At 33.5% G+C, this 24378-nt stretch overlaps 1 protein-coding gene across 1 annotated transcript; it reads left to right on the top strand.

Moving 5' to 3' along the window:
- The first annotated feature begins 1263 nt into the window (after positions 1–1263).
- LOC137388225 (uncharacterized) lies at positions 1264–23904 on the top strand. The gene is made up of 7 exons (XM_068074728.1): positions 1264–1331; positions 14983–15203; positions 15944–16126; positions 19888–20067; positions 21253–21387; positions 22688–22905; positions 23429–23904. The coding sequence occupies exons 1-7, from the start codon at positions 1264–1266 to the stop codon at positions 23525–23527; spliced, it is 1104 nt and encodes a 367-aa protein (XP_067930829.1). The 3' UTR covers positions 23528–23904.
- Positions 23905–24378: the final 474 nt, after the last annotated feature.

The raw sequence follows: 24378 nt of genomic DNA on the forward strand, positions 1-24378 counted from the left end.
TTTATCATCTTTATGTAAAATCCATACTATACTATCTGTGCATTTGCAAAGACATGGAAGGATAGCTCTGTCTAAATATATTGGACATACAATGACCAAGTTTTGCTGTCCAAAAATATCCCTTATAATAGGCTGAGTAAAATATTCTTGGTGTACCGGTAGCTTACCCTCCGCTGTTCTTTGTACTTTTCCTTCTGGGTTTGATGTCTTTCGGGGCCGTACATGCAACCATACTCTTTTTCTTCACCGTATACTCTTTTTCTTCGCCATACATACATAAATAGCCTTGACTGTCATGAATGACGTTCTTACCTCTCCAAATATCTTCACCTTGCTAAATTAGAGCAGATAAAAATTTTAAAATTAAGAAACACGGTACAGATTTTTTAGATTCATTGGCTGAAGATGTTGTAGGTTTTTAGCCTTACTTGATTGCTAACACTCAATTGAGAACTAACTGCTGCATGTATATGATGCTTGATACATTTATTGCTTGCTTGATTGTAGTTATTAATATATACAATGATTTTTAATATCATTTCAAATGCATGTCAATGCTTGTACACTGAAGCCCATATATATATCTTCTAATCAAGGCTGCACTATAAGCTTGATTGTAATTCACTGCATGTCTGTATATACACGAATATCCACTTCGTTAAATTAAGCTTAAGAGTTGAGTGTCTATAGAGAGTAATCCTTTATTGCTGAGAGGTACATGTAGATGGTGTGTATCCAGTGTTAGTTGCTAGTGAACTGATGCCACTGATGAAAATTATTGTGTCAACTCTGCTTCAAGTAGGGCCTGTGACGTCATAGATCACATGGTACAAAAACAAACCAAAAAGGGCTTCATAAAACTGCAGCATAAAAACATATAAGCTACAATTGACATGTACTTCTATTGCACAACAACCAAGCAAAGGCCTACATTTACAATCAAGGTTACACTTCACAATCAAGGTTACACTAAAATATCCGAGGTATAAAATGTTCATTTTCAACACAAGATCACAAATTAGGCAGTGGAGAAAAAGTGTGAGATTACCTTCAAAAAGTCTTTCATGCTTGTTGAATATGCCGTCCTTGTGGTATGTGTAAAATTTGTTGCCATATTCGATTTCATGGGCTTTGATGGCTTGCTCAGCCTCGTCTAACGATGAGGCAAGAACAAGTGGCATAATACTTAAATGCATTGCAATTAAAAATATATATTTGGTAGGCCCTCAGGCTCCTCGTAGAAGTTGACTGTCATCAGCAACCATGTCATTCAGCTATCGAGGCTTCGATAACCTACCGACACGATTGCCAATTACAGGCACGGGAGGCCTGTAGGTAGGCCTATATAGAAGATGAAATGACGAATACAAGAAGTCAGTTATGAATACATGATGACCCACTGAGGTCTTCTTTTAGGGTTGAAGCAATATGAATATGTAGTGCATTTCAATTAATTTTTTTAAGACAAATTGCAAGCAGTGACCGACTATGACTACTGAGGACTACTGATCAGAGGCAGGCTGTTTAGTCCAAAAATATAACTGCCCTGCATTGCAGGAGACTACAAAAATTTGCTTTACCTTGCCTCCTCTCCTACATTTCTTGTGAACCAAACAGATGAGATACAGCCTAGGCCTGGCAGGGCTACTTACAACGCACCATTGTAGTAACAAGTTCAAATAAAATTTGAGATACACAATTAAATGGTTGTTCCTTAGGTAGCTACATACTGTCTTTGTTTCAAAAGGTGCTACACTTGTGACTTAGGAGTAATACAAAGTTAGTTGTTAAAGTGTGTGCTTGCAGCAAATACAGTAAAGAAAAAAAACTGTTGTCTTCTGTTGTTTTCATTTTTACAATCAATGTCTAACGAGATGCTAATATTAATATTTACACTGAAATTAAATAGAATCATTTTAGGCTCTCAGAATGGTAACAAAGTGAACAATCGTTTTAATGTGCATTTTATTTGTTCAGAACATAATCGTAACTTTCCAATATTTCATGTAATACCGCTTTACAAAAGTGTATTAATATTGAAAAAAAACATAAAACTATTTTTCAAATATAAACGAATACAGAATAATTAATGGTGTATTTTTTAAAAAACATTTTCCGTTTCGTGAGCATGTTACCATTTATTTTTAACAAGAAAAAACTACGATAAACCGGTATGTAAACAGTTTATGTTAATTTGCTAAAATAACTCATATTTGTAATTAAAAATTTGCTTGAAAAAGATGCTTACTTGATATTTTGGTAAACAAAAAGATAACTACTCGATTTCTCAACAACTAAACAGTTGCAGTTATTGAAAACGACTAACTGTGGCTCAGTACGACTAACTTTAAAGCTTTTGTATTTCCGGATTAAGCTCCACCCCTACAAAACGACCCAGAAACTGACCAGGTTTTGAGCCACTGCAATTATACCTGACCATAATAGGCGACGAGCATCATGTGGGCGGGGCCTAATGATCGAGCTCTGTTGGGTTGAACCCAAACACAGCATCCGAACAAACAAATATGCTGAATAAAGCCACTTGTAATTTTACAAATATTATGAACAATAGTGGTTATTTTACTGATCTGTTTGGTTTCATTTTGTTGTCAAATAAACATGGTTGCCCGAGTTTGTGACAGTTATGATCAGTCAGTTGTCATTCACAAGCATTCGCAATATTAATAGTTGCGATCGTAAAATAGCCCAAATTCGGTTTTATATTTTGATTTTGAGTATGAAAACTACACTCCACAGCTTTGCCTGCGGTCCCATCTTATTGGCCAAGTAAAACAATGTGACCACGATGAAATACTTTGTCATTTTATATTAGGGGTGGCAAAATACTAATAAAAAACTAGGAAAAAAAGGCCATTGTTCGGGTGTGGGTTAATTTCATTTAACTTTAAGCATATACTATGACACCTACCAACTTCCAAATTAATAAAAGTAGATAATTTGTCATGTTTCATTTTCCATGAATCTATTTTTAGTTAGTTGTTACCCCTACATTGTAGAAATTCAAGGTTTGCCATTGTGAACCGCTGGGCCTACTGACTGAATGAGCTAATGACATCATTACAGCGAGTCCTGTTTTTCAAAACCTAACAAGTTAACGCGACCGCCCCGCGATAATTGTTTTAGCTCCGAAACCCAGGCTAGCGCAATCCTAACAGAGCACAATATTAAACCCCGCCCATATGATAGCGGTTGCCTATTCTTGGGGGCTGTATATCATTGATCACACTTGCTAGTCAAAAGCGAATATTTTTTATCAAGATTACTTAAGTTACAAATAAACTGTAAAAAAATTAACTTTAATAAGTTATATTTATGTTATAAAATATATTTTACATAAATTTTATAAAAATATATTGATCTATATGCTACAAGAGAATGAAATGATTTAGCCATAAACCCCTTCAACATTGGCACTACTGATTTTGAAAATACCAGAGAAGTTGTGCTTTTTTATTAAATAACCTTTGCCTATCCAACTCCTTCTGGTGGGTTCTATAAAACACTATACATGTGCAAAGCCTGAGCAGAAATATGACACAAAAAATCTTTCATCATTTTCTCATTTGCGGCAACGGTAAGCCTTATCACTGATTTAGTCACTACAAGGTATGGACAGGAAACTCCACTCTAGTTAACGTGTCAAAGCGAGTTAAAAGTTTTTTGTCATGTGCCACCATAACAGAAAAGAGTTTTAATTTAAATTCAATACAGTACAAAGAAATATATTTCAATGATTCCATTACATTGCTCCACAGCATGCATAACTCTAAGAAAAAACTTGCAAACTGTAATTTGAATTACAGTAATACGATTGCTGGATATCAACAATAGTATTACTAGTAGTATCACTTGTGCTACTAGTAATATTACTGCTGGATATCAACAATACTATTGCTAGTGGTATCGCTTGTACTATTGGTAATATTTCTGCTGGATTTCAACAATAGTATTACTAGTAGTATCACTTGTACTACTAGTAAAATTATTGCTGGATATCAACAATAATACTACTAGTAGTACAAGTGATACTACTAGTAATATTATTGTTGATATCCAGCAATAATATTACTAATAGTACAAGTTATAGTATTAGTAATACTATTGTCGATGTCCAGCAGTAATATTACTAGTAGTACAAGTGCTACTACTGCTGCTTGTACTACTAGTGTTTACTTCTTTACTTTGTTTTCATTTCTATCATGAATCTATTAGCAAGAACTATTTTTATTATAACAAGGAAATAGTCATTATAAGCTGGATATACACTCCAAAAGTCAATTGGTCAATGAGTTACCCAATAAGAAGAAGTACAGACTTTGTGTATCAGATATGATCTCTCCTTTACAAACCCTGAGGTTTTTTGAAATGTCCTACATTTCTTATCATTCTGTAAAGCTAATGAGAGGTTACATCCTTATGCAAGAGATTGGAGTTGTACTAGTAAATACATGAGCTCCACCTTTCTACACAGAAGTGATTGTAATATAATTCTCATTTGGTTTGTATTATACCACAGACAGCGTTTAATTCATTACTTCTAGAAATCTCCATTTTGTTTATATTAAAATCATTTCTCTCACTTGTTAATGCTAAAATAGCCACACATAACAAGGGACACACTTGAATGGGAAACAATAGAGTTAACTAAATCTCACCCTATTCAGATAAACATTACTAAGTATTATTTAACAAATACCTAGTCATAGAAACAAGTAAAAATCTTTGATAAAACTTCATAAAACTCAAAATAATCAAGCCTTGTTATACTTGAGTTATCACTCAGATATATAGACTCAATTCTCTGACAATGGTGAGCTTCCACTTGGTAGTACTGAAGCTATCCTGTGTTCAAGGTCATTATGAAGGACCTTAAGTTGTTCGTTTCTCTTCCTCGTACAACCTTGATCAAGAGATCAACTTATTTTGCTCCAGCCAATCAGATGAGGTCACATTTATAAATCATTAATGAAGCAAATACAGAATAAAACGATGCATAAACAAAAATTAGCTAAAATATCATGAGGCAAGAAGAATATCGTAGGATTTGTCAAAATTTTATGCTGCTATAAAATTAAGTGCATGATGAACATTATGACAGAGTACAGTCAAATAAGACATATCATAATCAAATGATGATGCAATGATGCAAATGATAGCACACCATTAACTTCCCTGTATTCATTAGAGTCTCTTCACAATAGCTCAACTACAAGCAGTTAGTTTTCAACTTTTCAGTATTTACCAACTAGTTATTAAAACTAGTAATATAACAGGAAGTTAAAGAGCTGAAGGTACACAAAGAGTTATAAAAAAGTTTTTCAAGTTGAATGGACCCAAAATGTTAATAGATTTTATGACAAAGTATGAGTATTTTTTATTATTAGCGGTTGTATCTGTTGTTTGACATGACTTGACTGTCAAGATGCTTTAAAATTAAAATCGATAGAACTTGCTCTCGGTTAAACCATTCACAACAATAATACAGCATTACGTTTCTCTATTCTGTCGGTCCTTTGCAACTATATACACTTGGTCTGAGCGTATTAATTACAATTAAGTTTGGTTGATTGTAATCTATAAGCATCTTGGCAGTCAGATCACCTCAAACGATGAAAAAAATCACAAAAGACAGAAAAATACTGATAATTTCTGATAAAATCAGCTAAAATTTGTTATAAGTTCATCTTCAAGCCAAGATTATGTAATTAGTTGTATCAGAAGAGCTACAAACTGTTGTTAGTTATAAAAGTACTGTATTTTAAACTAAGTTGTTTCAAACTATTAACATGTATACGTTGACAGAGCTAGTGTTAGTCTCACATATTGTGAAGTTCCTATAGTAAGTCTCATAACTGTTAGGGCTGTAAGTAGCCAGCATCATCATCCTCTCTAACTCTCATTTTCTGCTCTGATAACTTTACATGAAAGAATGTCAAGCTTATAAACATCTTTGATGTCATGCTGTGGTGAGTAAAGCCAACATATCATAAATATTTTCTTAAATCTATGGCAATGCTAACGGGTTCTGCTCCATTTCCTAGCTCTAATGCTCAAATAAGTGATTATTAGTTACATTGCTTGGCTTACGACAGCGGAGAACAGAACAGCCATATCATCGCTGAATATATTAATTAGTTTACAACACGATAGGTAAATATGGGTAAACATCTTAGTCTAAGAAAATTGTATATCGTGTTTGTCCACAGGGTGTATACAACAGTAGCTCGTATAACCTAGCAGCAAAAGAAAACATCTATAAATTAAGGTTGTTGTTGCTAAAAAAATTTTGTTATTTTCCAAAAAGTTTAATGCTTGAATTCTTTTCCTTAATACTTTTCAAATTTTAAGTTTATTGTTAGTTTGGTTGTATTTTAATCATCTCATGATGCAATGTTGCGCACCTGTGTGAGTGACTCATTAGTTTGAATTGTCCTATTAAATTATCCTGTATTTTGAGTTATGCAATAGTTTGAGTTGTACAGTAGTTTAAGTTGTACAGTAGTTTGAGTTGTACAGTAGTTTGAGTTATACAGTAGTTTGAGTTATACAGTAGTTTGAGTTATACAGTAGTTTGAGTTATACAGTAGTTTGAGTTATACAGTAGTTTGAGTTATAGAGTAGTTTGAGTTGTACAATAGTTTGAGTTGTACAATAGTTTGAGTTACACAGTAGTTTGAGTTATACAGTAGTTTGAGTTATACAGTAGTTTGAGTTATACAGTAGTTTGAGTTGTACAGTAGTTTGAGTTATTCAGTAGTTTGAGTTATACAATAGTTTGAGTTGTACAATAGTTTGACTTATACAGTAGTTTGAGTTATACAGTAGTTTGAGTTATACAGTAGTTTGAGTTGTACAGTAGTTTGAGTTATACAGTAGTTTGAGTTATACAGTAGTTTGGGTTATACAGTAGTTTGAGTTATACAGTAGTTTGAGTTATACAGTAGTTTGAGTTGTACAATAGTTTGAGTTGTACAGTAGTTTGAGTTATACAGTAGTTTGAATTATACAATAGTTTGAGTTATACAGTAGTTTGAGCTATACAGCAGTTTGAGTTATACAATAGTTTGAGTTGTACAGTAGTTTGAGTTGTACAGTAGTTTGAGTTATACAGTAGTTTGAGTTATACAGTAGTTTGAATTATACAGTAGTTTGAGTTATACAGTAGTTTGAGTTATACAGTAGTTTGAGTTATACAGTAGTTTGAGTTGTACAGTAGTTTGAGTTATACAGTAGTTTGAGTTATACAGTAGTTCGAGTTATGCAATAGTTTGAGTTGTACAGTAGTTTGGGTTATACAGTAGTTTGAGTTATACAGTAGTTTGAGTTATACAGTAGTTTGAGTTAAACAGTAGTTTGAGTTGTACAATTGTTTAAGTTATACAGTAGTTTGAGTTGTACAGCAGTTTGAGTTATACAGTAGTTTGAGTTAAACAGTAGTTTGAGTTATACAGTAGTTTGAGTTGTACAGCAGTTTGAGTTATGCAATAGTTTGACTTATACAGTAGTTTGAGTTATGCAATAGTTTGAGTTGTACAGTAGTTTGAGTTGTATAATAGTTTGAGTTTTACAGCAGTTTGAGTTATACAGTAGTTTGAGTTATACAATAGTTTGAGTTATACAGTAGTTTAAGTTATACAGTAGTTTGAGTTGTACAGCAGTTTGAGTTATACAGTAGTTTGAGTTAAACAGTAGTTTGAGTTATACAGTAGTTTGAGTTGTACAGCAGTTTGAGTTATGCAATAGTTTGAGTTATACAGTAGTTTGAGTTATACAGTAGTTTGAGTTGTACAATAGTTAAAGTTATACAGCAGTTTGAGTTATACAGTAGTTTGAGTTATACAGTAGTTTAAGTTATACAGTAGTTTGAGTTATACAGTAGTTTGAGTTATACAGTAGTTTAAGTTATACAGTAGTTTGAGTTATACAATAGTTTAAGTTATACAGTAGTTTGAGTTGTACAATAGTTTGAGTTATACAGTAGTTTGAGTTATACAGTAGTTTGAGTTATACAGTAGTTTGAGTTATACAGTAGTTTGAGTTGTACAGTAGTTTGAGTTATACAGTAGTTTGAGTTATACAGTAGTTCGAGTTATGCAATAGTTAGAGTTGTACAGTAGTTTGAGTTATACAGTAGTTTGAGTTATACAGTAGTTTGAGTTATACAGTAGTTTGAGTTAAACAGTAGTTTGAGTTGTACAATAGTTTAAGTTATACAGTAGTTTGAGTTATACAGTAGTTTGAGTTATACAGTAGTTTGAGTTGTACAGCAGTTTGAGTTATGCAATAGTTTGACTTATACAGTAGTTTGAGTTATGCAATAGTTTGAGTTGTACAGTAGTTTGAGTTGTATAATAGTTTGAGTTATACAGCAGTTTGAGTTATACAGTAGTTTGAGTTATACAATAGTTTGAGTTGTACAGTAGTTTAAGTTGTACAGTAGTTTGAGTTATTCAGTAGTTTGAGTTATACAGTAGTTTGAGTTGTACAGTAGTTTAAGTTATACAGTAGTTTAAGTTATACAGTAGTTTGAGTTCTACAGCAGTTTGAGTTATGCAGTAGTTTGAGTTGTACAATAGTTTAAGTTATACAGTAGTTTGAGTTGTACAGCAGTTTGAGTTATGCAATAGTTTGAGTTATACAGTAGTTTGAGTTATACAGTAGTTTGAGTTGTACAATGGTTAAAGTTATACAGCAGTTTGAGTTATACAGTAGTTTGAGTTATGCAATAGTTTGAGTTATACAGCAGTTTGAGTTATACAGTAGTTTGAGTTATACAGTAGTTTGAGTTGTTCAATAGTTTGAGTTGTACAATAGTTTGAGTTATACAGTAGTTTGAGTTATACAGTAGTTTGAGTTATACAGTAGTTTGAGTTATACAGTAGTTTGAGTTGTACAGTAGTTTGAGTTATTCAGTAGTTTGAGTTATACAATAGTTTGAGTTGTACAATAGTTTGACTTATACAGTAGTTTGAGTTATGCAATAGTTTGAGTTGTACAGTAGTTTGAGTTATACAGTAGTTTAAGTTATACAGTAGTTTGAGTTATACAGTAGTTTGAGTTATACAGTAGTTTGAGTTGTTCAATAGTTTGAGTTGTACAATAGTTTGAGTTATACAGTAGTTTGAGTTATACAGTAGTTTGAGTTATACAGTAGTTTGAGTTATACAGTAGTTTGAGTTGTACAGTAGTTTGAGTTATTCAGTAGTTTGAGTTATACAATAGTTTGAGTTGTACAATAGTTTGACTTATACAGTAGTTTGAGTTATGCAATAGTTTGAGTTATACAGTAGTTTAAGTTATACAGTAGTTTGAGTTATACAGTAGTTTGAGTTATACAGTAGTTTAAGTTATACAGTAGTTTGAGTTATACAATAGTTTAAGTTATACAGTAGTTTGAGTTGTACAATAGTTTGAGTTATACAGTAGTTTGAGTTATACAGTAGTTTGAGTTATACAGTAGTTTGAGTTATACAGTAGTTTGAGTTGTACAGTAGTTTGAGTTATGCAATAGTTTGAGTTATACAGTAGTTTGAGTTATACAGTAGTTTGAGTTATACAGTAGTTTGAGTTATACAGTAGTTTGAGTTGTACAATAGTTTAAGTTATACAGTAGTTTGAGTTGTACAGCAGTTTGAGTTATACAGTAGTTTGAGTTATACAGTAGTTTGAGTTATACAGTAGTTTGAGTTGTACAGCAGTTTGAGTTATGCAATAGTTTGACTTATACAGTAGTTTGAGTTATGCAATAGTTTGAGTTATACAGTAGTTTGAGTTATACAGTAGTTTGAGTTATACAGTAGTTTGAGTTATACAGTAGTTTGAGTTATACAGTAGTTTGAGTTGTACAATAGTTTGAGTTATACAGTAGTTTGAGTTATACAGTAGTTTGAGTTATACAGTAGTTTGAGTTATACAGTAGTTTGAGTTGTACAGTAGTTTAAGTTATACAGTAGTTTGAGTTATACAGCAGTTTGAGTTATACAGTAGTTTGAGTTGTACAATAGTTTAAGTTATACAGTAGTTTGAGTTGTACAGCAGTTTGAGTTATGCAATAGTTTGACTTATACAGTAGTTTGAGTTATGCAATAGTTTGAGTTATACAGTAGCTTGAGTTATACAGTAGTTTGAGTTTTACAGTAGTTTGAGTTGTACAATAGTTTGATTTGTACAGTAGTTTGAGTTGTACAGTAGGTTGAGTTGTATAATAGTTCAAGTTATACAGTAGTTTGAGTTGTACAGCAGTTTGAGTTATACAGTAGTTTGAGTTATACAGTAGTTTGAGTTGTACAGTAGGTTGAGTTGTATAATAGTCTGAGGTACATCTTGATTAGTGTTACTCAACTTTGAGGTTATGTCATAATCTTAGAACATAATGAGTCTGCATTTATCTGATGTTTATTTATACTCTTTATTCATAGAGACTCACACATTTTCTCTACAGATAACACAGACCTGGAGGTAATCATCATGACTTTGTCATTGCTGTCACTCTGGTGCCTGATACTATACCCATGTATTTGCACTTCTACAGAACAGAATGCGATTAATAAAAATAACCGATGCCCAGACAGCAATAGCACTGCAGGTATGATTCTCCTTTATTCTGGTTATTGTACTTCTAGAACAAAGAATTTGTATTGGCAGCGATTCTATTAATTCCAGATTTAATATTTCTAGTAAATTATGTTTAAAGTTTTTTTTTATACCATCATGAACTATGAATACAAGTTTATACTATCAAGCACATAAAATTTAGACAAATTTATTTACAAATGAACTTGTCTGAATTTTATTAGATTTTATAGGAAATAATAATTATTTTTCTATTATTTGTGATTGTTTTAATGTTTGAGTTGATCTGACTGCTAGGATTTTAAGTGCAAGGTTAAAGTTAACAAAACTGAATCGAGGTCAAAACACTCACAAGAAAAATATTTGTGAAATGACGTCACTAGTTAATATTGTTGCTCGGGTTGATCTTGGATATTGTATTTGAGTAGTAGGATTACATGTCTTTATTCTGTTGGTGCAACTATAGATGTCATAATTACATTGGTCTGAGTGTTTTAACAGCAATCAAGTTTTTCCGATTTAATCTTAAAACAACCTGGTAGTCAGATCACCACGAACATCAAAAACATTTGCAAATGATAGAAAAATATTGATATTTTTTGATAGAATCTATTATAGTGTTGTGCAAGGATGGTTTGAGCTAAGATTAGAAATCAAAGTCTTATAATAAGCAGTGGAGTCTGTCAACTAACATAGTAAATCATGGATATAAAATATTCATTGATTTTGAATCATACACAATTCTAGAATTCTTCATATTTTGAAAAAAAGATTTCCCTCATAAGTAATAGATGAAAAACTATTAATTTATTTCTGTCCTTCCAGAATCTGTCAGGTTAACTCTGAATAATTATAACACATTATTTTCTCATGATTAACAAAACATGTAAAAGCATCTGCACACAAAGTTACGAAAATAAGATAAATAAAATGATATTCATGAAATAAAATAAAAGTTGATCAGGATCACTTTAGATACAAGTAGTTTGTGGTGCTTAATTGATGTACATGAGTGGAGGGAGAAAAGAGGCAAGGTACTGTTGATGATACATATAGACTCACAGTACATTAAAAATCAAAATTAACTTTAAACAATTCATGTTTTGTACAATTTGTATATATCTTTAGATTTTTTATTCCCTGCTGAGCACCTGCTGTTGGTCTCAACAGTATCACTATTTAAAAGCAGCATCAGAAAGTTCTGGCAATTCGTACGCATCTCTCTATAAGAAATCTCATCTGTCATATATTACAAGTAGTGTAGAAGGTGACTAGAGGTTTAAACTATGCAGATTAATGCTATTAAATGACTATAAAACGTTTATTTTACTGCCCATTACAGAGCAATACATATGCTTTAAGCAGGCTTTTGAGGCAACCAATCATACAGCTGTCAGTTCTTAGCATATTTGTTGATATTAAGCTAGACTACTTCAGCAATGGCAAGTGAGCAAACCTTAGGATATGGCGTGATGTATTTCACACTCACGGTATACATTTACAGAACAACAAGTAAATACTAATAATGATATTGATAATGATTGATAATAAACTATTACAAAATTATTTATCTATCTCCTAGCTTCTAGAGACAAATTGCCTGCTAGATAGCTTTACCACTCTGCTAGAGAAATGTATAGTGCTTGTAACGATAAATTTTAGGGAAAAATTATTAGACATGGAGCATGGTGTTGATACTAAAGTCACTAGCAAGACTGATCACATGCTCTCCCACTTTATCATAATGACTCATACGTACTCTTTACGTAGTAATAATATCCAGGCTGGTCACATATTGCTCACAAAATCTTGTGAGCAATATGGCAGTAACTCTTGTCAGTTATATTATTATTATGATTACTACTATTAGCGTTGAAGTAGATAACGGAGGCTACATGATCGTGTTTTATATATTCTCCCTGCACTAACTTCTCTCATTCACTAAGCGAATGCATCACCATTTCATCTCACACACCACACATCCTACACTTCTTGCTTTCAACTCCCTCATAATGTTAGTAACTTTGTAATTTATTATTGATATTGCCTGATCTTGATCAGCTAGAGTATATTTTCTATTTCCTTCTTCAGGCATCCTGTTTTCAACAAATTCAAATGGTGGTATGTGTTTCTCCGACCTTCCTAGGATAATGAACATGACAAGACTTCCTCTTCCCTTCCTCAACCCTTTCTGTGGTAATTTCTCTCTTCTGCTTTCCTGTTGTCTTGTCTTTCACAAAGTTAACAAAAACTGAATTTCCGTCTAAAGAGACTTCCCTGACATAGTCTGACCAGCTGTATTCTTCATTCCTCACACATTCGTCGATGCAAACCAATCCTCAACCCTCTACATTTCTGCTGATGTACAGTCTGTCTACATCTACTTTTAGGTAGATTGCATAGTTCATCATCATCAGTTTTTTTGTCTTTCCATCCTGCTCTTTCACCTCATTTACAGTTGGACCTGCACAATGTTTTGGTTTGATCTGGTGGTAGTGGTTAGTTTTTATTAAATCGAGTCAAATCTTTTATTTTCGAACATCGGACAAAACCAGAAACTTTGGCTAAACAGTGAGAGTTTGAGGTCCGGTTTTTTTGGTGCGGTTTCCGTTTCCATATCATAAAAACTGCCCCTGCACGCTTAGACCGAATACACAGAATCTTCCATGAAAATTGACACTATTTTCTCTTGAAGAGTTTATTTAATCTTTGCTTTACATATATGTAGATATCACATCCATTCTCGAAAGCTGTTTATATTTCAATACAAAAGTTTGAAATTAAGGTTTATGAAATGAGGATGTTCAGGTGATCTCGATGTCAGGTTAACCGCAAGTGATTGTGGCATCGTTTGATACTGTGGTGAATCATCATGTGTGTCGGTTATAAACGGTGTTCGATTGAAGTTGAGGTCTATAACTAAATAGGCATGGGGAGGCAAATTGTGCAGGTCTATCTACAGTTCAATCAACTACTCTTGCTGTGTAATTCACTGCTGCGGCTGCCTATAAAGTTCATAGTTTAACTATATTCCATCTACTCAGTTTTGACTCAAGCAATTTTATTATTCTTCCTAACCTATACCTTCATATCTTCCATCTTGATCTCATTTGTCTCTAGTACTACTAGGTACTTATAGGAACTGTCTCCTTAGTCTGGCAACACCTGTTTTTCCACCATACTGACACCTTCATATCTTCCATCTTGAACTCACTTGTCTCTAGTATTACTAGGTACTTATAGGAACTGTCTTCTTAGTCTGGCAACATCTGTCCTTCTGCCATACTGACACCTGTATCCTCTATTTTCTTTCCTCTTGTTATTACCAAAGTAGTACTTCAGTAGTACTTCTAGCTTTCACTTTAGCTACTTGAGTAGCTTCCCTCACTAAAAATTATTATTTTTAATATTATAAACATAAAAGGTTACTTTTAATTATTCTTTCTTATTATTACTATAGTAAGCATAATGTTTTTACTAGGTTTTTTATAATTTTTTCATGATTACTATCTAACAGATATCTAGCAGATATAAAAGGTGCAAAAGCCAGATGTAACCAGAGACATATCACCAACACACCGGTCAATAGATTCATGTCAATAACAGTTCTGTGTAAAATAAATATTATGAAGAGGGTACTAGTGCAGTTATTTTAGTTCCAATATAACAAGTAACAAATGGCAAGGTTCATACATTGTAAAACAGCTGAGTGTTAACTTTTCAGAGTTACAGTGGCAGCCTCAAGTGAACCAGACTATGATAATGACAGTTGTACATGCCTACACCTACAGACAGATTTTGCTGTCTTGCTGTCCAACAACATATTCTTATGTTAGATGGTGAGCTGGTAGAAGTAGTCAAGTCCAAAGATGACTCTAAATAAAACACAACTCTTTACTTCCTGCTGTTCGAGAAGTACACATCTGTTGTATTTTCTTTTGTTTATTACAATGCCAATGTGCTAGGATGTTGGAAATATAAGCAAGTTAGTTTTGACTTTTTTCACCTGTAGTGTAAGAACTGGCTTGTATTTTCTTTAAAAATATTCAAAATCGCCTTGTTTAGTTGTTGACTATTATGATAAATATCAAGCAGCAGATACACAGTTGTTATGGAAACCAAAATTTTTTAATGTGTAGAAGGTTAGCTGTAGTTCTGCTAAATAGATCAAAATGTGTTTATCTTATACATTCTTAGAACATATTTTTTGGATATCAAGAATAGCTAATCTTGACGATACTTATTATTATTTTATATTATTATAGTTAACTTACAAGGTTGAGAGCTAGTCAATGCAATGCTGCAGAGTTATCTCCTTATCAGTCATTCTAACTATGGATAGATAACTCCAGATATATCTGTAATAATCAGTCATCTCAATAATTTCAGGTATAAAGACGGTGAAGCTTTGGAAGATAGAAGTGGACGATTTTATGGATATAACAATGATACAACACGAGAATTCCTTCACTATTACTCTTTAGATGAGCATGACTGCAGGCAAGACTCAGCCACTTCATTTTACAAGTGCGTTTTTACCTGTGATGCTTATTCAACAGATGAACAAGAGAAGATATCGCACAATATAATAGTATTCTTATTTCAAGGAGGTAAGAATAGTACAGTTCAGTTATAGAATATCACTCGGACGTAGCTAATTTATCAAATTGAGCTAGTTTAACATATAGGAGCAGGCACAGCTGTTAAATGATATTGTCGACCCATCAAAGGCTCCTTAATTTTCTCCATTTCCATTCTTAAAACATATCAGCTTAATAGGAAACATAATGATATGATGACTATATCTCTTCAGTAAACAGACATAACTCAGGGAGGCATATTTAAAATAAGTTTGTATATAAACCAACGACTACAAAACAATTACTGTCTTACGTTGATAAGTTATGACGTCGCGCAGCCTTTAAGATTTGACACATTCTACCTTTTCGCTAAACAAGAGAAAGAAGTACACTGAGTACTTCTTCAAAAAAGTACTACAATCTGTATATATCTGTATATCACAAGCAAACGAAGTACTTCAGAAAAATAGATGTCGTTGATGTTAGAATAGATCTGGCCTTTATTCTTAACTAAACCACTATAGGAAAGTAAATACTAGTAGTCTGAAAGTATGTTTAGTTGAACTTGATGCTATTGAAACCTTTAACTCTCTACTAGCTAAAATTAATATTAGTACATTAATATTAATATTTTATTGGTAAGTAATAAACAAATAATAATATTGGTATTCTAAAAGTGTTATTAATTCGTTATATTTTCTATTACCCAGCGAAGTAAACATTTCTTTACTCTGTTGTCTATTGCTTAACTTTATGTTTTGAATTTGTAGCCGTTCCTGCATCTCAATATCCAGCTCTTGTTAAACTTGAGGCACCTGAGTGTGTGAATAAAGGTGATGATTTACACATACATTGTCAAGTGACTTATGATGAAAGGGAACCACAACAGCACCGACAGGTACAAATCCTGATAGGAAATCACACGGAGCTAAAGGAGAAACCAGGAGAAATAAGTCACTCCTACAATGATATATAGTATGTTGACTACGGTTAGCATTCAATAATATAAAAACGGCTTTTCTTCTTATCTGGGATTTTTTTCCCTATAAATATCTCCACTATACTGCACTTATTCTCTTCACCTACTTTGACTACTAGTATGTTAACTTGTAGTTAGTTTAATCTGACCCTCACTCTCGTAAATCCAACCTCAGTAGGGTTTGCATTTTAACTTAATAACTAGGGAAAATCTAAATGATAAAAATAGCCAAATTTTCGGATTTCAAAAAGTCATACAAGTATAATAGAACTACTGGCCCAGTGATAGATATGTTACTGTTGATGTACATTTATGTTTTAGTATTTATCTATCTTACCATGTACTACTCCTTAGGTTACAAGGAATCTTACTATAATATCAACAGTAAGAAACATAGCCTCATGTTTAAAGTATTTTTACTAGCATCATAGCTTGTTGTTTATGAAACATATTAAAGTTGATGTTTTAATTTGCTTATATGCAAGATGATTTCTGGAGTTGTCCACATTGTACATTGTATTGTATGAGTCACACATAGACCTACCCAGACCCTGTATAAGTCATGCACATTGTTTATTAAAATTTTGTTTAAAGAGAAATCGTGAGTTGATAGTTTGTATCACATTATATCACTATATGTTGGAGTCATCCTCTCTACGATTTCTCATTGACTATGTGCACCACAACTGATGGTATCGTCAAGGCAACACGAATACGCCAGGAAAGATTGCACTTACTAAATTTTTCCCAACTTCAAATAAGAAAAGCCTTGTAATTTTGAACACTCTCATACTATAATATACAGTCTACCTCCTGTTGTATACTATAATATACAGTCTACCTCTTGCTGTATACTATAATATACAGTCTACCTCCTGTTGTATACTATAATATACAATGTACCTCCTGTTGTATACTATAATATACAGTCTACCTCCTGCTGTATACTATAATATATAGTGTACCTTCTGTTGTATACTATAATATACAGTCTACCTTCTGTTGTATACTATAATATACAGTGTACCTCCTGTTGTATACTATAATATACAGTGTACCTCCTGTTGTATACTATAATATACAGTGTACCTCCTGTTGTATACTATAATATACAGTCTACCTCCTGTTGTATACTATAATATACAGTGTACTTCCTGTTGTATACTACGTATAATATACAGTCTAACTTCTGTTGTATGCTATAGTTTACAGTCTACCTCCTGTTGTATACTATAAGATACATCGTACCTTCTGTTTATCAATTATAACAATTCTACATCCCGCTTGCGGTCAGCTTGATTGCTCAATGAACATCATATTTTACAGTGGACACGATGTCAGCTTTAATGTGACAATATGGAACATCAGCAAGGAATACCTAAATCAATCATACTTATGCCAAGCTCGAGTAACTTCTCAGTATATTGACACTATCTAATGTACATCGGTGAATGTTTACCAGATGAGCAATGAAATCTTCTAATCATACTCTAATATTGCCTGTTAATTTTACTGAGTAACTATAAAAGTGGGAAGCGCTTTGGATATTTTCATCTTAAACTCAATTCATACAATTTATTAACAGCTCAATGCTGGCAGTCAGACACAGATTTTGTCTCTGTGATGAATGAAATCATCCAAAGAATGAACATGTACTTATGAATATCTCATGTATTTGGGTAAAATATGGCAAATTTTGGCCATTGACTAAATATTTCAAAAGGTAACCTGTATTTTCAAAAGTTGACCTACCTTTTGAAAAGCATTGGGCAAGTACATTGGGCAAGCATATTCAGCTTAGTTGGACAGTCACTGTGATTGATGCCTGAAGGAATGTGTCAGCATTAATGAATGTGGACACTTTCAAAGTGGGCAAGAGCATGACTTTATCTCTACAAGTCCATTCGTTCATGCTTGAGACCAAAATAAGGAGGTGAAATTAGCAGCATCTCTTGTTTTACTCGTAAACTTATGTATATAAACAAGATGTAGGAGATAACTAAGGGTACTCTCTGATCTACTCACTCTTCTTTACTTACACTAGCAGATTTGACTAGTTGCTCTCGGCTCTAGCGTCCATAGTTGCATTCTTCCTCTTATCCCATTGTCCATCTGTGATTTTATCTGCAAAAAGGCGGCTTGGAGAGAATCTGTACCTACTAATGGAGGAAGCAGATCTGTTATGTTTATGTACGTGGCTATAGCTGCTGCATGAAACACTGCTTAATAGTAGGGGAGGTGCAGAAATAGGAAAGGTTTAAAAGATGTGATACCAGTCTGCAAACACACTAGATAGCAGGAAGAGGAAAGACATCAAAACAGAAAGAAAAGAAACCATTTTACTTTCATTTCAGAAGGACTACAGTTGCAGTGCAATGAGAATACTTACGTGAACATAATCTAGAGGCATTGCTAAGGGACTAAGGCTAAGAAACACCAGCTTCTTTAAGGATCATGTGCTAACATTTTTGAGTATTGCGCCCTTTTCTATTTTAGAAAATTTTAGTGGTGAAAAAATCACAATCATGCTGATGGTATGAGGCAGCGAATAGTAGGTTTTTATTTCTACAATACGGAAGATTTAAAAATTGAAAAAAAAACTCCTGCATGATTGTTGCCAGTACTTGGCTTAGCTGCACATGTTAGGTAGATATAGATGTTTGCGTAATTGTATTATTATCCGCCTTAGCTTTTGTTTCTAATAATTTTATTGTATTGCTGGCACTTGATGTTATTTGTGGACACAGCAAGGTTTACTGTGTGACTACTGCGTAGTTTATTTGATTATACTCTGTGGATGGCCACTGCATGACTCATCATGTATTTCCCATGATTGCGCAATTGATCTGCAATGTGTAATAATGTGTATAATGTCCATTCAGGAATTTTCTAGAAGTCTTATTTATGTTTATAAGCAGGCAGACTTTTCCAGTACAAATCATTTCTATCTCCGAAGTTAGTCAATCAAGTTACTTAATATACTGATACACTGTATGTAAATAAATTTACTTGTATTCGAACGACAAATCGACCATGTTCATTGACGATGTTCTTCTTACTGATCTGGTGACAAAGACTGGAAAGTTAATAGACAATATTCCGATCCTGATTAATCCTGTTAATAGACGATATTCCGACATCCGATCCTGAAAACAGCAGGCAACTTCTTTGGCAGACTAACACTGACGATTGTAAACAATGGTAGCAGTTATGCCTTTCATCTCCATGTAGCTAAAGCAACCCTAACCCACAAGTGTCAGGGCTGCCTAGAATTCTAAACGAAGCATGTACTTGGTTTATTTTTTTGTTATTGTAAATCATTGCTTTATTGTCACAGTAATATATCTAAATTTTGTATTTATCACATGGTTAATGTTGACAATTTGAAAATATATATCTTTAAAAAATATTCAAAAATCTCTGTGTGTTTATGGTTGGTACTACCATCACTTACATCACTGTGGCATAAAGTCTCTCTGTTTCTTTCTTGGAATAAATGTGTTGTCATTTTTCTTTTTCTTCTGGCTTACGATTGACTGCTACATCAGCATTGATTATTCACACGTAGAACTGAATGATATATCGCTAACTACTGACAACTAGTGGTAGAAACCAACTCTATTACAATTTTGTTCCCTTTGCGTAATAAATATTGTCTATATTAGCAACAGAAGATTACAGTCTATGTAAGTAGTAACAGCAGCGTATGAAACATTATCAAATGATTCTTTGCAGAAATAACCGTGACAACTGAAGGAAGAAAATTAGAAGACAAACTGTCACTAAAGGCAGGCATCACCCTTGCAGGGATCATTGTTCTGGTCACCATCGTGATAGCCCTGGTGGTCAGGTTCAACTCTTATGCTAACCTGTGGTACAAAGTCTATATAATGCAGAGACTAAAGGCTGCCTCAGGTAAGCTGTTTCAAAATCTTAGGACAATTTTATGCATATGATACATGATTATGACGTATTGTTAGTCGCAGTCCTGCAGCAGGACCACATCTGCCATTGTAGTTTGGTTAAGGAATGCTTTAGATCAGTTTGCAGTCTTCATAAACATCATAAGGAAGAACTTGGAGTACGAAGTTGTGATAACTCCTTTTTAGGGCTAAACAGGTTAATCCTGTAACGATGAGGCAAAGAAGCATAATAATGTTGTATACATATCCAATAAAAGATCCGGAGTTGTCGTTCTACTCTATAATGGTTTCATAGGATCTTCAATAGCTCTAGTTTGTCTCAGTTTTATGATGAACGTATTTAGCTAGAATAACATAATCTATGAAAGTTAATGAATCATATGAGTTGTTATTATGGTTTTATGTATTTTACATAGATGTAACCATCTTAACCTTGTTATTACTACTCTGAACACTGATAGTTATTAAAACAATATCATCTTTGTGGAGAGAGTTCTTAAAATTGAGATTTCCTGGTTTAAGAGGTAGTAATAAAAACCGAGAATTATTTTGACAATTAACAACTTTGCAAGTTCGCGAAGTTGCCTTCTCTCGTATTGCAACATGACAGCTTGTAAGCATGCAATTCCTTTAAAAAGGTACAAATCGTAAACTGAGCTTATGTCAACTGGTCAAACATTTGTATTTAGATGAGTTGTCTACTCCATGATAATAGGCATTTTTGCAACCTGTTCTCTCATAGTATACATGTATTTAGGTCATATTTAGGTGTTTTTCTAGTGAAATAGTAACAACTACACCATAAACAACCATAGTTTATTAAACTATGATAAACTACAAAGTGCAAGATTATAACTGATTATTTTATAATTTCAATTTATACTTTAATTTCAATTTTTACTTTATTATAATTTTAATTCTTACCATTTAATGAAATTTTATAATTATCCTTGTCCTATATGCTATTGTAATGGAATTGACAGGAAAACAGTCTGTATATTATGTCTGTATTAATATTTCTGCTTAGTTTTTGAGTTCCTTGATGACTGCTCTTATATAGAGAAGAAGCAAAGTTTATTATCAATAACTATATCAACGAGCCTTCATTTAGTAGTTTCAATCATCTTCCAGAACTGACATCATTAATTAAAATCTGTGCTAACATATTACATTGTAGATGACTATAAATATGATGCCTACATCATCTATAGGAGTATTACTCATCCATCTGTCTCAACTGCTATAAGACTTCTAGAAGACCAGTTTAACCTCTCACTCTGTATAGCTGATAGAGATTTTACTCCAGGAGCTTGTAAGCCTACCACATATATCCTTTGTAGATTCATGGAAATGTAAAATCTATCATAGACCATATATGCTAGTAATTTTGGTTGACAAAACTTTTTTCATTGTCTTTATTTCTTGTCCCCAAATTGTTAATTTTTTTCTCATTGCTAACATTTTGTATAACCCTATTCTCCTCATCATTTGCCCTTTTGAATTTATATTTTTACTATTTTTTGCTGTTTGATTTCTCTCCTTTAATTCTTTCTTGTTTATCTTATTGGGACTCGTCTTATCTTGATGGTTTGCTAATGCTCTCTACTTCTTTGTGCTCCGTTGTTTGAATGGTGAGGCAGAAGCTACAGAAGCTACAGCAAAGCTACAAAATATCTTTAAGTTTCGTTTTCGTGATTTTTCAAGCTCTTCATCTCTCTTTGTATATCGCTGCACTTCACCATATTTCATTTTGCCTTACCTTGTCTATCCATTTCTTTCTCTTTGTGGTTCACCATGTTCCATGGTGCACTGCACCTCAACATATGTTTCTGTGTATCTCCTTGTCTCTTACAAGCCCTTTTTGTTTATTTGTATTTACTGTGTATCTTCTTGCTTCTTTGTATCTCTCTGTATCTCTATGTCTCTTTGGGTCTTTTTGAATTTCACGGGTTTTTCCCATCTTCCTCTCCCTCTCTCCCTCTCCCTCTCTCCCTCTCCCTCTTCTGCCCCCTCTCTCCCCTCTCCTTCCTCCCCCTCTCTCCCCCTCTCTCCCTCCCTCTTTCTCCCTCCTCTTTTCTCTCTCCCCTTCTCTCTCTTTCCCTCCCTTTCCCTTTTCTCCCCCTCCCCCTCTCTCCCTCCCCTCTCCCCCTTTCTCCCCCTCTTCCCCCTTTCTTCCCTCCTCTTCCCCCTCTCTTCCCCTCTCTCCTCCTTTCTCCCCCTCTATCTCCCTCTCTCCTCCTCGCTCCCCCTCTCTCCTCTTCTCTCCCCCTCTCTTCCCCTCTCTCTCTCCATATTTCCTCCTCTCCCTCTCTCCCTCTCCCCTCTCTCCCCTCTCTCCCTCTCTTTCCCTCTTTCTCTTTCCTCCTCTCCTTCTCTCTCTCTTTCTGTTTCACTGGGTCTTGCTTTGTCTTTCTGTCTCTCTGTATTTCTCCCTTTTGCTCCTTGTCTCTTTCTCTCTCTGTATTTCCTTCTGTTTCACCTTGTCTCTCTCTCTATATTTCACTCTGTCTCACCATGTCTCTTTGTGTCTTTCTATTTTTGAGTCTATATTTGGCAACTTCGAGCTACGCTACTTTTAATCATAACGAAGCAAGACTCTTTCCGTATTGCAGCAACTCCGAAGTCAATATCATTCAACCTGAAAGCATCGGATAAAGTAATAGCCTTCTTATCCAATGACATGTTTGAAGAAGAGCAAAAGGCCTGTGATTGGTCAGATGTGTCTCTCAGCCTATCTCTGGCGCTAAACAAGCGTACAATTATATTCCTTTTAGAAAATATTGATATGGACCGATTGAAGAACAGGAAGAATATTAAAGCTGCTCTCAAGGTTCTCTACTTTATAACTGATCTATAGACATCGATAATAACTGTGTTCTATTATTACTCTGGAGTGCTCGTCTATGCATAAACTATAGACTCTATGAACCAACTGCATGGTTCCTGTCTAACAAAAGTGCTTCTACATATTCTGTATTGGATCTACATGTAAACTCTTACTTGTGTTCTATAAAATTCCTTTCTATGCTTATGCAAGCTTCATTGCTTTTATTTACAGCTACATTAGATACATGTATTTCCTATTGTTACCATCTATGTCTATGAATACTCTGTTATTTCTTTCTATATATTTTTGTCTATTCTATTTATATTATGTACATCTATGCACATTCTATTATTGCCCTCTATAGCTATATTTGTTATATTATTTATCTCTTGGTCTAGACATGTGTTGATGTATAGTCTGCGGCAAACTGAAATAAATAGGATATCTGAGTGATTCACAATGACTTGACCGAAAATGATTTCATGGAGAAGACAACTTCTATTTTCAAATCTACATATTGTTGCAGATACTGCCCTGCGTTGAGAAGACAAATGGGAATAAAGAAGCTTTGTTTAAGTCCTTCTCAAAATATTTCAAAGCACACCAAGATAGCAAGTTAGTGTGATGATAGCCGGATGAGATCGTACATACCAGAATCCAAGATGTTCTTCTACGAACACCATATGCTACAACTAAACTGTATTTAAAACTGTTATTAAAGTATACCAGTAAATCTGTGTAACTCTGGCTTATAAATGTTATTTTGCTTTTAGTAGGTAACTGTTTAGCTTTATTAACTTGGTAAATATTTGAACAGTTGTGTTTGGAGTGAATAAATCTATGTGATACATGATTAGCTACAGCATACCAACTTGTGTGAGTTTTGATAGGCTACACATACAAGCCTATATGGGATATGATAGGCTACACATACCAACCTATATGAGATATGATTGGCTACACATACCAGTCTATATGGAATATGATTGGCTACACATACCAACCTATATGAGATATGATTGGCTACACATACCAACCTATATGGATACGATAGGCTACACATACCAGTCTAAATGGAATATGATTGGCTACACATACCAACCTATATGATATATGATTGGCTGTATCATTTTACTGATGATTGAATGCTCAACTGCTCTGCGTATAAGTTTGAAGATAGCTAATTATTAAACACAAGCAAAGTTAATACTAAATACCAATTCTGAATGTTTTATATTTTTATATGTAAGTTTATCTTTAGTATGTTTCTATGCCTGCTTGACATATTTTTGCATACAATATATATCATATTATATTGTATTAGACCATTTTGCTTTTGTGTTCTCTGAATACTTCTATGTTTGTCTTTAAACAATCTTGTGTACATTTATATAACTCACTTAAATAAATTATGGTTTGGAAGCGTACAATTCCAACAAAGGGACTTTGATATTTGACAAAGAATTCACTTCAGTT

Source organism: Watersipora subatra, chromosome 2, assembly GCF_963576615.1.
Source record: "Watersipora subatra chromosome 2, tzWatSuba1.1, whole genome shotgun sequence".
In the NCBI taxonomy this organism is placed as follows: Eukaryota; Metazoa; Bryozoa; class Gymnolaemata; order Cheilostomatida; family Watersiporidae; genus Watersipora; species Watersipora subatra.